Raw genomic sequence first — 15,361 nt, forward strand, 5'->3', positions numbered from 1 at the left:
AAGTTGTGAAGTTCTATATTTATTGAATATAATAAATTTTCTAACTAAATCAGATTTAAAATTATGTATTTTGGTACGGGGTCCACAAATCCACAATATAACTCGAACCCTGGTCCATGATGTAAATTGCGTTTTGGCGGACAGGAAAAACCAGTGACAGAAAATGAAAGAGATTGAGAAAATATAAGGGAAAGAGAAGCTGCAATTCGGTGAGAGCTACGTAGAAGAAACTCTGAATCAAACCTTTAAGCAAACAGCTTCTGCTTTCTCTACGCCGAGTGAAGGAATATTCCAAGCCCTAATTCAGCTTCACGGGTTGCAGAAAAGCCCTAAGCGGACAGAAATCTTACAGCGAAATTCAGGACTCCGGCGGTGGAGGTTGAATTATAATCTGGTTTCCGGCGGCGTATAGGTCCGGAGTTGGGACTTGGGAGCTCAATTTCGACGCGGCGGTGAGTTTGAGCTGAGGAAATGAGTGCGCCGAAGAAGAGAAACATCCAGATAGAGGCGTATAAGCATCGGGTCGTGGTTGATCCGAAATATGCAGAGAAAACTTGGAAGATCCTCGAACATGCGATTCATGAGATTTACAACCATAACGCTAGTGGTCTCAGCTTCGAAGAGCTTTATAGGTTCGATTCAGCTTATGCTTTGAATTCATTTACTCCGTATTCATTTGTCTATCACTTGTTATTAAGCTGATTTCATACTGTGGTTGATGTATGAAACGTGAACTAGTAAGTAGTCTTCAGCTTCGACTACTTGAACTCTTGTGTTGTTGAATTCTTCCTCCATTTGTTGGTATAAAGTACTATACTTTGAATTTCATTTGCATTATACCTTAGTTTAGGCAGATTACAGGCAAGTTGGAATTTGAATAATAAATTATATTCGGTATGTGAAGATATTAGATATAAATGTTTTGGCTGATGCAGAATCCAGACTGGTTTGTTTCAGTCATATGTCTAATGCCTGATGAGTGATGAATTCTATCTGCAAGAACTTCTCCATGTCAACAAGGCATATAGAATTCGATACGTGAACCTAAGTATTTGAAATCTGGGCATTATACTTGATTACAACCTTGTGTCTTAGGATTTTGTGTATTGGCTGCTCTTTTATCTGATCGCCTTTGCCCATGCCTTGCTGACTTCGTTTTGCATGACTTAAGCAACAAAGACTGAATTTTTGACGGTTTGTTTGCCCAATAATATGATAGAATCGTTGTATTGAGATATACAATATATTTTTTTACCCCTTTTGTACTAAAGTTAAGACAATCATTTTATTTTTATTGTGTTGTGGATGGTTGGTTTTGTGACTCTAATGTGCTTAGTTTTTAAATCTTTTGAATCTTCAAAGATGACAGTTTACTGCCTAGTGCCGGGATAGTTTTACCTTCTAACTTACCCATATTTCATGGCACAGATTTTCATTGAACTTCTTGATCATCTGATGTTGGCATGGTTTCTTATCCATTATCCTGCTCTGTTGTTTTTATAATTATGTTCAGGAATGCATACAATATGGTCCTACATAAATTTGGAGAGAAGCTCTACTCTGGACTCGTGTCAACTATGACATCACATTTGAGAGAAATTGCCAAGTTGATAGAGACAGCACAGGGAGGTTTATTCTTGGAAGAGCTGAACCGGAAATGGAGAGATCATAACAAGGCATTGCAAATGATCCGAGACATACTAATGTACATGGATAGAACTTTCATTCCAAGTACACACAAAACACCAGTTCATGAGCTTGGCCTGAATTTGTGGAGAGAAAATGTTATCCACTCTAGCAAAATCCAAGCAAGGCTTCAGGATACGCTTCTTGAACTCGTGCAACAAGAGCGGAATGGTGAAGTGATAAATCGGGGCTTGATGAGGAATGTAATAAAAATGCTGATGGATTTGGGTTCTTTTGTTTACCAAGAAGACTTTGAGAAGCCTTTGCTTGAGGTTTCAGGTGATTTTTATCGTGTTGAGTCTCAGCAATTCATTGAGTCCTGTGATTGTGGGGATTATCTAAGGAAAGCTGAGAAACGCCTTAATGAAGAGATCGAAAGAGTTTCCCATTATTTGGATGTAAGAAGTGAAGCTAACATAACTAAAGTGGTGGAAAAGGAGATGATTGAAAGTCATATGTACAGATTAGTTCACATGGAAAACTCAGGCTTGGTGAATATGATTTTAGATGATAAGTATGATGATTTGGGAAGGATGTACAACTTGTTTCGAAGAGTACCAAATGGACCCTCACTAATTAAAGATGTCATGACTTCTCACATCAGAGAAGTTGGTAAGCAGCTTGTTACTGATCCAGAAAAGTTGAAGGATCCTGTAGACTTTGTACAAAGGCTTTTGGATGAGAAGGATAAACATGACAATATTATAAACAAGGCATTTAACAATGACAAAACATTCCAGAATGCTCTAAATTCTTCATTCGAGTATTTTATTAATTTGAATCCAAGAACTCCAGAGTTTATCTCTCTCTTTGTGGATGACAAGCTTCGGAAAGGGTTGAAAGGGGTCAGCGAGGAGGATGTAGAGATTGTATTGGATAAAGTGATGATGCTTTTCCGCCACCTTCAGGACAAAGATGTTTTTGAGAAGTACTACAAACAGCACCTTGCTAAGAGGCTACTTTCAGGAAAGACTGTCTCTGATGACGCAGAGAGAAGTTTGATAGTTAAGCTCAAAACAGAATGTGGGTACCAATTCACATCAAAGCTGGAAGGAATGTTTAATGACATGAGGACTTCACAGGATACAATGCAGGACTTTCATGCTTCTATGGGAGCTGAAATAGCTGATGGTCCTACTCTAACGGTCCAGATCCTTACAACTGGGTCCTGGCCAACACAATCTGTTTCCCCGTGCAATCTTCCTCTTGAAATTCTTGTTGTGTGTGAAAAGTTCAAGACATACTACCTTGGAACTCATACAGGGAGGAGGTTGACCTGGCAGACAAATATGGGCACAGCTGATTTGAAGGCAACATTTGGGAAGGGCCAGAAGCACGAGTTTAATGTTTCCACATATCAAATGTGCATCCTTATGCTCTTCAATAATGCTGATGGGTTGAGTTATAAAGACATAGTCCAGGCTACAGAAATCCCTGCCGCAGATTTAAAGAGGTGCCTGCAATCTCTAGCGTGTGTCAAGGGAAAGAATATTTTGCGGAAAGATCCCATGAGCAAGGACATCACTGAAGACGATGCCTTTTTCTTCAATGACAAATTCACGAGCAAGTTCTACAAGGTAAAGATAGGTACTGTTGTCGCACAAAAGGAGTCCGAGCCAGAGAAACAAGAGACTCGACAAAGAGTAGAAGAGGATAGAAAACCCCAGATTGAGGCAGCAATAGTGAGAATCATGAAGTCGCGGAGGGTGCTTGATCATAACAATATCGTAACTGAAGTGACAAAGCAGCTACAATCTCGCTTCTTGCCAAATCCTGTTGTTATAAAGAAACGAATTGAGTCTCTGATAGAACGGGAATTCTTGGAAAGAGATAAAACAGATAGGAAGCTGTATCGATACCTGGCTTGATAAAGGAACTCTGCAACTGTGTTCCTTCATAGGTCCCTGGGTCCCCTAGTGCTAGAATTGTATGTTAAATGTGTTCTTAAATCTTTTCTTTCCTGACTGACATTTGATTCAATTTATGTTTTTTGTACATATCTTAGGTCAGGCCTAATTTTATTCACATATCAATTACGGAACTAACAATTTTTTAGTAATTTCACATATTAAACATATAAGACGATGGGAAGAGTATTCAAAGGAGCTGGTTTGATAAGGTTGCGCTAGCTATTTATGAGGTTGGGTAAACGCACAAACTGGTCACCTTTCACAAAATGAATAGACTGACAACAATGCGACCTATAAGACTTAAAGACATAAACATCAAAATGAATAAGCATCGCATGTCCAGGATGCGACACAAGACATGGGATACAGGAACCACTTTATATATCACCATAGGTATTAATCTTCCTAGCTACAAGACAGATAGCTGCTAATAATTCGAGACAAGGTTGAAACTTCCAATGAGTATGCAATAAATGATAATCATGGTTTCAACATTGCAATAAACGTGTGCAATGGGGACCGTAAGTGGCAGGAGATGATTCAACTCAGTCTTCATCGTCTTCTTCTTCATCCCCATCCTCTCCATCCTTCCCCTGCTCCACAATGATCAAGGTGTTAAAAGAAACTCCCCAAAAAAAAAAAAAACGTTCAGGCCCTAAAATATTGTAATGATAGCTTTATGAGCCATGATTGGCATATCAGAATTGACAAAGGATATGGTTTTTAAAAATCCACTCATAGTGAATATTAGTCAATCCAGACTAATTTCTATCCTCCACTCTCCCCTTATTCCTACACTAGAGTAACTGCAGTCAAGTACAATCAACTACGAAGACTCAAGGTTTTCTATCTCATCTTTACTTACCTCATCATCATCCTCATCTCCGTCAGAATCTTCTTCGTCAGCTTCCTACAACAACATTTACATAGTTCCTCTTAGCTCAAATAAACAGGTGGAGAATAATTGAAAAGTGGATGCAGAAGAGTTAAGGCTTACATTATTAAAATATTTTAAAGGATTGGGCCATAGGTCCTCCTTAATGATGTCTGCCACCTGCCAGTCAAGTTGTAAAATGCATTACTTACAAATCATTAAAGATCTCAGGGTTCTTTATCAGTTCAACATCTTCATTAAGTAGAAAGATCTGAATAAATGGAACCATATATGAAAATGGCTTCAGATATGGAATTTACCTCATCAGTGAACCCCTCAGCAATATCTTTCTGTTGTGTTTCAGTGAACCAAGTAAAAAAGCTGCATAAGCAAAAGTCACACAAAATATAATGAATCTCTAGAACAATAGACCTGAACTATCTCTATGCGGAAGAATTAGGGAAACAGCTCCATCTTATACTTCCAAGTCATGTCAAACGTCAATACCAGGGCTAACATATGCATAACACTATTTATAACTTGCATGCACAGCAGTTTTTGTTTAGAATTCATTGCCAACACTACTCTTACAGTTACGACACATCTCATTGGTCCTCAAATTTTGACTACCAGTTCAGAAAATAGGTTCAAGATCTTGTGTGATTAACAACTAAGTTGATACAAGAAATGGTAAATAAATTCACATAAAAAATCCTTTGGTATAAATTGTTCTTTCTAATGTTTCAGGTGCATCTGAAACAGTCACATATTTCAAACTGGACTATTCATCTCTAGCATTTATGATCAGTTATAATTTGCAAGAAATTTGAGTGACAGGTACCTCTCTTCAGATGGTGGGCGTTTGTTTCCTTTCTTCTCATGATCACCACCTCCATTAGCAATGCCCTTCCATTTAGAAATGTTCAATTTATATCAAAGAGAATATTTTTACATCAAAAAGAGAGTTTCTAACAGAGAACAAATTGTACAGCTGTAATCATTACCATGCCTTCCTTCCACTTAATGTCTGTACCAGTTATCTGTGTTGTTCCTTCCTCCAGGAAGGTATAAGTCTTAACAAGTTTTGCATCTTCAAAATAGGGGTTTGGCTTGAAGTTCTGGAAATTTTTGTCAAGGCAATTGAAAGTTAAGAACTCAATAAAATTATTTATGAATATCTAGAATTCACCTTCATAGAGAGCTAGTGCATTCTATAAGCAACTTACAAATGTTATGGAGTAACCAGAGGTCACATCCTTGAAATCCTCCACATTTAGAGAATCAAAATACTTGAAGATCTGGGTCAGGGAAGAAGAAAATGACAGTATTACTTCGAAGTCTGGCTTATGATGTGAAGAAGAGGCAACACTATCCACACATAACAAGATCTTATTAGAGCAATCAAAACCACAAAAACAGGGCACACAAATTCATAACAAGCCATGATCTATAAAATGGATGGAACATCTCAATTCAGAAGATCAAGATCTAAAAAGTTAAGATTTCCAGTAGTTATGCAAACAGCAAACCTTCTGGTCTTCCTCACTCAAAAGATCACCAAGTGCAGGGTGACTCAGGAACTGCATAGAGAATAGAGCAGAGGAGAATAATCAGATCCCTCAATTCAATGTTGACCCATTAATATACCATTTGAAAGCAAAATAGAATGGTCTGGACTCACAGCAGTCAACCAAAAGTCAGGAATGGATTTGATTACTTCATTTCGTTTATCATAAACAGGCCTTCTTATCTCATTATACTTCTGTTCAACTTCCAATACCTCATCACTGGCTTGTTCATTCACCTACATAGCGCCAGTCAAGATTGAAAAACAAATTAAATTACACATGCAAATAGGTAAATTAATTGAGATAGTTAAACTAAGAGAGCAATATGCAAACTTAATGTGTATAGTCCAATCCATCCAACTTGATGTATGCCATATGCACTAAGCCACTTATTGCATGAACCCCATGATCCCAAATCCCAATTACTCGTATACTTCATCTACTTAGAGATATATGATACATTTGTTAATGTCCTTAAGATACATGAATTGAAATAGGTATATCTGGTAAGTCAAACAGATCATAGAAAACGATGACTACCACAAACCTGGAAATGCATCTGGCTTCACATTCAGAAATTAACCAAAATAATTAAGGTTTTGCAAACAATAAGAATTTAATCATGCATTAATCCCACATGATGACAAAGTATAGCACATAAAACTTTAGTTAAGAAGTGATATGTAAATGTCAAGAATAATACTTGAAATGTAATCACATGAACTAGATCAGTCAAGCTTGCATATAAGAGTAAATGGTCTCAAATCTCAATTTATAGGTGAAAACTTCTTAGTAATCAAGTCTGGCAAATCTGTATGAATCAAGCCCCAGATCTGTTTAAAATCAGTATGTGAATCAAATTCTTAGTCATTGTTATCCACTTATCTGTTAGAGTCTAAAAAAATTCAAACACGATAGCCTCAGCCATCAAAGTCTAAGTGTGGTTTCAACATGTGTCTTGAGTGAGTAGTTTTATTTCTGTAATTAGATTATAAGACTAACTAAGCAGAAAAGGATAGGGAATGTAGATACACACATCGAAAGGAGCTTCTAACCAACAAGGACACAAGGTGTTTCCCTTCCCTTGGAAAAGTGCCTCATTAAGACATTAGCAATAGCATATGGAACTAAGGATCCTATAAATACCAGACATAATTAGGAAGTCAGCAATAGCATATGGAACTAAGTATACTATATAGATCAGACACAATTAAGATGGTAGCAGTAGCACATGGAGCTAAAGATCCTATAAAAATCAGACATAGTGTAAGTCTCTCACTGCATTTATTACTAGGCCAAAACTTTTGGCTTGTATGAATAGGAACCGTCCTAATTGGCAAATGGTTGGCTATGTACTTGGATTTTAGAAGGTTTTAATGTAAATATACAAAGAAACATAAAATGTTTACTCTATATTTAATTTTTTAAGTGAAAGGAAATAGCACTAACGCCAAACTACAGCTTACCTCAGCCCATTCAGCTGACAGATACAGCAAGAAAAGCTAGGATATTGGCCAACTAATGAACCAACAAAGTAGCAAATACATTAAACAAGGATAAATTTGGATATATAATTTTTTATATCAGGAGCATATGCATTTATGCATTCGTGCACACAAGCATACTAGTACTAATATCCCCAATCCCCATTTCCTTTCCTACCCTCACAACCATTGCTAGGCTTAAGCTGTTAAGCATACATGGTCTAGATAAAATACTTACCCCTTGGAAGCACAAGAATAGCCACAAGATATGATCACAAAATTGGCCACAACCATCACACAGGTAACAAGTGTTTAGCACTCAAGATATCATAACAATAGATTTCACTCAACATTCTAATAAACTGGTTATGCACTATATACACTCTTAGAAGGACAACTTGACGAACCAAATAATTTCTATAACAAGTACATGGTGAACCAATATTGGACTATATACACTAAGAGATAATTATAATGTTCTAGATGGCGTACATGATGAACCAAATAATTTCCTCCCCTTATTATAGTCGTTATCGTTGGCTAAGCATGCAAAAATCAAGAAATGACTTAAGACTTTTCTCACTGTTGCACCCGATCTTCACTGTTGCTACATTCTTTCAGGCTGCAATGCCCGATCCCTAAGGAATCATTACTAAGGTAGTAAGGTATAGCCTCTACGTTAACAAATTTAACAGGGAGAATTGAAGACAGAAATTCACCAGTACAAATGATACCAAATTGCAGGTGATACGAGCGGAAAGAGATGAATATAAACGGAAACCTATAGAGCGGTGAGAAGAGAACCTTTTCGAGCTCATCCTGAACCTCTTGGAGCTTTTCAATTGAGAGAATAAGGTCCTGGTCAATATGACGGGAATCTTCCTCGGGAGCAACATCGGCGACCTTCGATTTCTTGCCGCGGTCAGCCACCATGTTCGCTAAACCCTAGTAGACGTGAGGGGTTGATTAAACCCTAGCGTAGAATGGAAGAGGAGGAGCAGGAGGAAGAGAGTGAAACACGCAGAGAGTGTGCAACGGCAAGAGCGTGTGCGAAGGAAACTTGCCAAGACGGTGTTGTGTTTTACGGACTACGTTTTTAACAATCTTTCAATCCACGACCCCTCTGTTCCCAACCTTGATTTTAAGGGTTTTTTAAAACTTTTAAAAGGAAAAATAAAAAATAAAGGCACAAGTATCAAATAGATTCATCTACTACTTTGAAGTGTTCAATTCTCACTATGAACTAAATTAAGTGTCAAATAGGTCTATCTACCAGTTAAGTTTGTTCAATTAGCATTTTTTACAGGTTACTAGCAGGTTGCCTATCTAATTATTAAAAATAAATAAATAAATAAATAGAATAAAAATTAAAAAGAAAAATAGAATATCAGCCACCGCCGTCTGCCCTTTCACATTTGCTTAGGTTGGTTCAATTGTTTGTATGCATTATGTCTTTGGCTCTGTAACTGAAGATTGATTTGTCAGAGAATTGGAAAATTCAGTGAAAGCGTAGTTTAATTGATCTATAAGGGTTTGGCATTTTTGTTATGTTTTGTGCTGTGCAATAATAAATTTGCTGCTCTTGCTTAATCTCTCAAGTTTTGGTTTGCTAAGAAAGCGGCGAATTCAAGAACTGAAACAGGAATTTGAGAGATCTGAAGGTTCGATTGGGTTAGTATTTAGTAATCTTCTTCCGTTTCAATTGAGGTTAAACTATATGGAACTTTGGATACGCAAATTATATATATTGGGTTATTATATTTTTTTTTTGGAGAGATCTGAAGGTTCGATTGGGTTATTATATATTTTTTTAATTTTTTATTCTATTTATTTATTTATTTTTAATAATTAGATAGGCAACCTGCTAGCAACCTGTAAAAATGTCAATTGAACAAATTTAACTGGTAGATAGGCCTATTTGACACTTAATTTAGTTCGTGGTGAGAATTAAGCACTTCGCAGTAATAGAGGGATCTATTTGACACTTGTGCCAAAAATAAAAAAATCATATTTTGGCCCCTCAATTATTTTAGATATTAAAATGTGTTATAGTCTGACAAATAATCACAATAAATGAAAAATCAGATTTAAAATTTTATGATTACCTAGCAAATAAATATAATTTTTTTACTTGTGTAAAGGAAATAAATATTTGTTTAAATCAATTTCAAAGAGGAATATTTTATCAATTATGCATAACGTTTTTTCTTCTTTTTCCTTCATTATTGTTTGTCAACAATATATCAACAAATTTGTTATGTTTATGTTGAAATTGAGATTTATTTACGTCGTAAATGAAAATTTGATGTCTACAACTAATGTGATAATTAAGTAACAAAATAGTTCACCTTGACAAAAAAAAAAAAAAAAAAAAAAAAAAAAAAAAAAAAACTCCTCCCCAAAAGGCCCACACCCTCGCCATACAAAATTGTAGAATGATAAAATAGTGATTCCTTAGGTGCTCACAATGAGCAAACCTATACGTAATGGTGAACTTCCACACTACAACTATTAGAATTCGACCATACGTTCTTGGAGTAGATTTACCACTTAAAAATCAATTAAACTATTAGTGCAGGCCCAAACGTGATCACCTTATAATTAATTAATCATACCAACTAAGCTACCATGGACTCCCCGTTCCCAACCTTGATTTTAAGGGGTTTACAAAAAACCACATTTGTCCTTTCCAAAAAAATTACACTTTGGTCCCTCAATTATTTTAAATATTAAATTATGATCCTTTGATTTAGAGTTTATTATCGAAATAGCCCCTCGACTATTACGAAATTACCAATTTGATCCTTGATAATTTTTCGTGTCCAATTAAGTCCTCGACTTTGAAAATGTTAACCATTTTAATCCTCTGTTTGTTTTGTCGTTAGACATCCATTAAATCGGGACCAAATTGGTAATTTTGCTATAGTCAAGTAACCATTTCAGTAATTAACTTTCAGCAAGAATGGTGCATGTGATGACCGAAATGGTCCCTTGACTATAGCAAAATTACCAATTTAGCCCCGAGTTAACGGATTTTTAACGGCAAAATAAACGGAGGACCAAATTAGTTAATATTTTCAAAGTCGATGACTTAATTGTGCACGAAAAATGGTCGAGGACCAAATTGGTAATTTCACAATAGTCGAGAGACCATTTCGATAATAAACTTTTTGATTTATAAGCAAGTTTGTCATTGTTACCTGAAAGTGTGCTATAGGTGAAATTTGCATTATGACTCTAGTCAAACAAATAACCACAAAAAAAATTTTCACAATAAATCAAAATTAAGAGTTTATGATTACCCAACAAATAAATATGCTCTTTTTATTTGTGTATAGCAAATAAATATTTGTTTAAATCAATTTCAAAGATGTATATTTTATTAATTATGCATAACATTTTTCCTTCTTTTTCCTTTATTATTTTTTGCGAACTTAACAATACATCAACAATTTTTTTATGCTTCTGTTGAAATTGAAATTTATTTACGTTGTAAATGAAAATATGATATCTACAGACAATGTGATATATAATTAAGTAACCAAATGGATTCACCTTGGCGCAAAAAGGGAAAACTCCTTCCTTTATTATTGTTTTGTGAACAATACATCAACAATTTTTCTTTTTTATGATCCTATTGAAATTGAGATTTATTTACGCTTTAAATAAAAATATGATATTTACAGCTAAGGTGATATTTAAGTAACCAAATTGATTCACCTTGAATTGGCGCAAAAAGGGAAAACTCCTCCCTCAAGAGGCCCACACCCTTGCCCTACAGAATTGTGGAAACCAAAATCACGATGACATAGTGGCTCCTTAGGTGGGAGGACATGCTTGGTGCATACACGGAGCAACCCATATATACGAAATAGTGAAGTCCATACTACGACTGTCGGAATTCAACCACATGCTATTGGAACAAATTTGTCACCCGATAACTAACTAAGCTACCGGTGTGGGTCCAAATATATTAACCTTATAATTAATTAATTAATCAATATCTAAAGAAATAATTAAGGAAGGAAAAAATATTCATTTTAAAATTAACAACCTCATAATAAAATAGTTCGTATAATTTTATTCATAGAACTGAAACATCATATAAGCTTGTATACATTATGTAACAAAAGTGACACTTCAATCATCTTTATTGTAAACTTAACACAAAACATATTATTTGCTATCCAAAGCTTCCCCTCGATTGGATCGGAGTATATAGTCCGCTATAGTCATCAACTTCAAAGCACGCTGCAAGAACCACAAAACCACATAAGTAAAAACAAATCCAAAACTCTACGTACGTACTATGTAGTAGTAACGTAACGGATTGCTAACTTTTGACAGTTGATGTCGCGGCTGATGGTAAAACTGCTGATAAGACCACAGCTCCTGGGAAGAACGGCGGCAACGTCGGCCTTGATGTCGGGTCTAGCGGCGGTGGCCTTGAGACATTCGCAGGCGGCCTGCCTGTCTTGCTGCGCCGGAGTTTGCCTGAGTAGGTCTCTGAAGGAGTCACAGCACGGCATTGGAGGATGAGCGCTGCCCCCTTGGAGGTAGCCGAGGCAAGAGTCAATGTATAAGTCCACCTGGTGGCAGTTGAGGGCTTGGCCAAGCTGCAGTGCGGCGAGCACCGCCGTTATGAAGATCACCGGAGCCATCGCCGGATTCATGGTTGCTTTAATTTTAGTATATAACTTTAGCTTATTAATTAGCTTGTTGGATAGGAAGTAATGGTGTGATGAATGATCAGTAGTATGGAGTATGGTATTTATAGCAAGGGGAAGATACATGCATACAAAAATGAAGTAACCGGTGATCCGGGAGTAAAGTATGATTCTTGATAAAAGTTATGAGTTCAAATCTTATCTATATATATATATAAGAGGTGATTTAAAAGTTGAACTAAACTTTCTTTTCTCCCTTATGGGTTTGGATTATTCACATATACTTTAACGAATGGCATTCTTAATATAGTATGACATATATATAAGAGGTGGTTTAAAAGTTGAACTAAACTTTCTTTTCTCCCTTATCGGTTTGGATTATTCACATATGCTTTAACGAATGGCATTCTTAATATAGTATGACGAGACTTGTGCATTTTGAAGTACGATTTTAAATCAACTATATATATATATATATATATATATATATATATATATATATATATATATATATATATATATATTGGACTGTGAGGACATATGTTGTTGTGTGCCATTAGTCTGTATGTCGTGTGCATGACCGAATATAGTTGTGTAGGTTTGTTAATTAATAGAGTTTGTGTTCGAAATCTGATGTTTACATATATGTTAGTGTGTCATTGTGTATTAAATTGTCTGCATGATACTAATTTGTTGTGTGCCCATTATCTATCCGCAGACAAAAATGAAGAAGCTAAGCAAGATGGCGTGATAGCATGATAAAATGATCAGCGGTAGTGCTCTGAATTTGCTGTTCTCCGGGCCTTTCTGGCCGGATTATTCGTGTTTGCTTTAACGGATGACATTCTTAGTATTGAAGTATTAGGTTCACCTTTTAGAAATGGTCTATTATCTATTAACCTAGCTTGTTGGTTTAAGTCAATCAACCATACACAACTTAAATATATTTATCTCCTTGTAATCATTTTTTAAATATGATCGAGTTTAGCCCGCCGCTACTAATATTAAAAAACAAATTATATTTTTAAATTTTAATTTTACTTATTAGTTAAAAGTACAAAAATTGTTAATTATATATACAAAATGTATTCACTGCAGACACATAATTTTTGGACAAAAATTCATAATGCAATATGAACACTGGTCCATGAAATAACAATTGGAAATTGTTGGCAAATTATGCTGTGAAAAGGTGGACACGGTTCCAAAACTGTTCATAATTATGAATATATAGTTCTATAATTATGAACATAGAGTTGTGAACATAATTATGAACAAAATTTTTATGCTCCTGTTAAAATTGAGATTTATTTACGTCGTAACTGAAAATATGATATTATATCTACAGCTAATGTGATAATTAAGTAACCAAATTGGTTCACTGGCGCAAAAAGGGGAAAACTCATCCCCCAAGGGGCCATACCCTTGCCATATAGAATTATGAAAGCGTAATAAATCACAATGACATAGTGGCTCCTTAGGTGGGATCGGGGGGACATGCTTGGTGCTTACAAGAGCAACCGATACGAAATGGTGAACTCCTATACTATAGTTGTGAGGATTCGATCACATGCTCTTGGAACAAATCTGTCACTCGATAACCAACTAAGCTACCGGTGTGGGTCAAAATATGTTAACCTTATAATTAATTAATCATACCGATATATAAAGAAATAATTAAGGAACAAAAAAATATTCATTTAAAAATCAACAACCTCAGCTCATAATAAAATAGATCCGATAATTTTATTCATAGAATTGAAACATCATATAAGCTTTTAAACATTATTATATATGTAACAAAAGTGACACTTCAATCTTTATTGTAAACACAAAACATATATATTATTTCAAGCGGCCACTATCCAAAGCTTCCCCTCGATCGAATCAGTGTATACAGTCCGCTATAGTCCTCAACTTCAAACGACGCTGCAAGAAACACAAAACCACATAAGTAAAAACAAACCCAAACCTCTACGTACGTACTACGTATTAACGCAACGGATTGCTAACTTTTGACAGTTGATGTCGCGGCTGATAGTAAAACTGCTGATAAGACCACAACTCCGGGGAAGATAGACGGCAACGTCGGCCTTGATGTCGGGTCTAGCGGCGATGACTTTGAGACATTCGCAGGCGGTCTGTCTATCTTGCTTCGTCGGAGTATATCTGAGCAGGTTTCTGAAGGAGTCACAGCACTCCATTGGAGGATGAGCGACGCCGCCTTGGAGGTAGCTGAGGCAAGAGGCAATGGATATGTCCACCGTGTGGCAGTCCATGGCTTGCCCGAGCCGCAGTGCGGCGAGCACCGCCGCCATGAAGATCGCCGAAGCCATTGCCCGATTCATGGTTGCTTTAATTTTGGTATATATATAACTTTAGCTTATAATTAGCTTGTTGAACAGGAAGTAATGGTGGGATGAATGAATGATCAGTAGTGTGGAGTACGGTATTTATAGTAAGGGGGAGATACATGCATACAAAAATGAAGCAATCCTATAAGGGTGATGGGATGACTAAAGTATGATTATGGTACACGTTATGAGTTTAAATCTTATCAATAATATATATATATATATATATATATATATATATATATATAAAAGAGGTGTTCTCAAAGTTGAATTGAACTTACTTTTCTCCCTTATTTCGTACTATTTGCATATACTTTAACGTATGACATTCTTAATATATAAGAGGTGTTCTCAAAGTTGAATTGAACTTACTTTTTTTTCCTAAATTAGCTTATTTTGGACTATTCACATATGTTTTAAGGGATGGCATCCTTAATATTAAAATAGGATGGGATTTGTACATTTTCAAGTAAAATTTTAAATCAATTAGAGATATATATGAAGCCAGGTGTTCTCAAAGTTCAACTGAACTTGCTTTTTTTTCCTTATCGGTTTAGATTATTCACGTTGCTTTAACGAATGCCGGCCATTCTTAATATTGAAGTATGATGGGACTTGTACATTTTGAAGTAATTAAGATTAGGGATGGTCTTTTGAAAAGAAAAAAGAAAAAAAAAAGATTAGGGGTGGTCCTTTGAAAAGAAAAAAAAAAAAAAAAAAAAAAAGATTAGGGGTGGTATGTTGGTTCCGTTCGATGATGATACTCAAAATTTATTTTGTGTGATATTTTTACACCTTAATTTGGATATGTTTGGTTC

The 15,361-nt window shown here is 35.6% G+C and overlaps 4 protein-coding genes across 5 annotated transcripts; 1 reads left to right on the plus strand and 3 right to left on the minus strand.

Moving 5' to 3' along the window:
- Positions 1-134: 134 nt before the first annotated feature.
- LOC109180532 (cullin-3A-like) lies at positions 135-3,714 on the plus strand. Its single transcript, XM_019330160.1, has 2 exons — positions 135-632; positions 1,514-3,714. Exons 1-2 carry the CDS (start codon positions 472-474, stop codon positions 3,552-3,554), a joined length of 2,202 nt encoding a protein of 733 aa, XP_019185705.1. The 5' UTR covers positions 135-471; the 3' UTR covers positions 3,555-3,714.
- Positions 3,715-3,833: 119 nt separating this feature from the next.
- On the minus strand, positions 3,834-8,633 carry LOC109180533 (NAP1-related protein 2-like). Of its 2 annotated transcripts, none has more exons than XM_019330162.1 (10): positions 8,327-8,633; positions 6,152-6,274; positions 6,000-6,050; positions 5,697-5,768; positions 5,475-5,588; positions 5,312-5,376; positions 4,791-4,851; positions 4,594-4,650; positions 4,462-4,506; positions 3,834-4,189 (listed from the first exon to the last, which is right to left on the minus strand). In XM_019330162.1, exons 1-10 carry the CDS (start codon positions 8,453-8,455, stop codon positions 4,142-4,144), a joined length of 765 nt encoding a protein of 254 aa, XP_019185707.1. In that variant the 5' UTR covers positions 8,456-8,633; the 3' UTR covers positions 3,834-4,141. The 2 variants fall into 2 exon arrangements, with proteins under 2 accessions (XP_019185707.1, XP_019185706.1); XM_019330161.1 differs by having other exon boundaries at positions 4,791-4,854.
- A 2,947-nt stretch (positions 8,634-11,580) lies between these two features.
- LOC109180288 (non-specific lipid-transfer protein A-like) lies at positions 11,581-12,246 on the minus strand. Its single transcript, XM_019329779.1, has 2 exons — positions 11,861-12,246; positions 11,581-11,773 (listed from the first exon to the last, which is right to left on the minus strand). The coding sequence occupies exons 1-2, from the start codon at positions 12,193-12,195 to the stop codon at positions 11,764-11,766; spliced, it is 345 nt and encodes a 114-aa protein (XP_019185324.1). The 5' UTR covers positions 12,196-12,246; the 3' UTR covers positions 11,581-11,763.
- A 1,667-nt stretch (positions 12,247-13,913) lies between these two features.
- Positions 13,914-14,623, minus strand: LOC109180284 (non-specific lipid-transfer protein A-like). The gene is made up of 2 exons (XM_019329776.1): positions 14,203-14,623; positions 13,914-14,118 (listed from the first exon to the last, which is right to left on the minus strand). The coding sequence occupies exons 1-2, from the start codon at positions 14,535-14,537 to the stop codon at positions 14,109-14,111; spliced, it is 345 nt and encodes a 114-aa protein (XP_019185321.1). The 5' UTR covers positions 14,538-14,623; the 3' UTR covers positions 13,914-14,108.
- Between the last annotated feature and the right edge of the window lie 738 nt (positions 14,624-15,361).

The sequence above is a fragment of the Ipomoea nil genome, unplaced genomic scaffold (genome assembly GCF_001879475.1).
Source record: "Ipomoea nil cultivar Tokyo-kokei standard unplaced genomic scaffold, Asagao_1.1 scaffold1026, whole genome shotgun sequence".
Lineage (NCBI taxonomy): Eukaryota > Viridiplantae > Streptophyta > Magnoliopsida > Solanales > Convolvulaceae > Ipomoea > Ipomoea nil.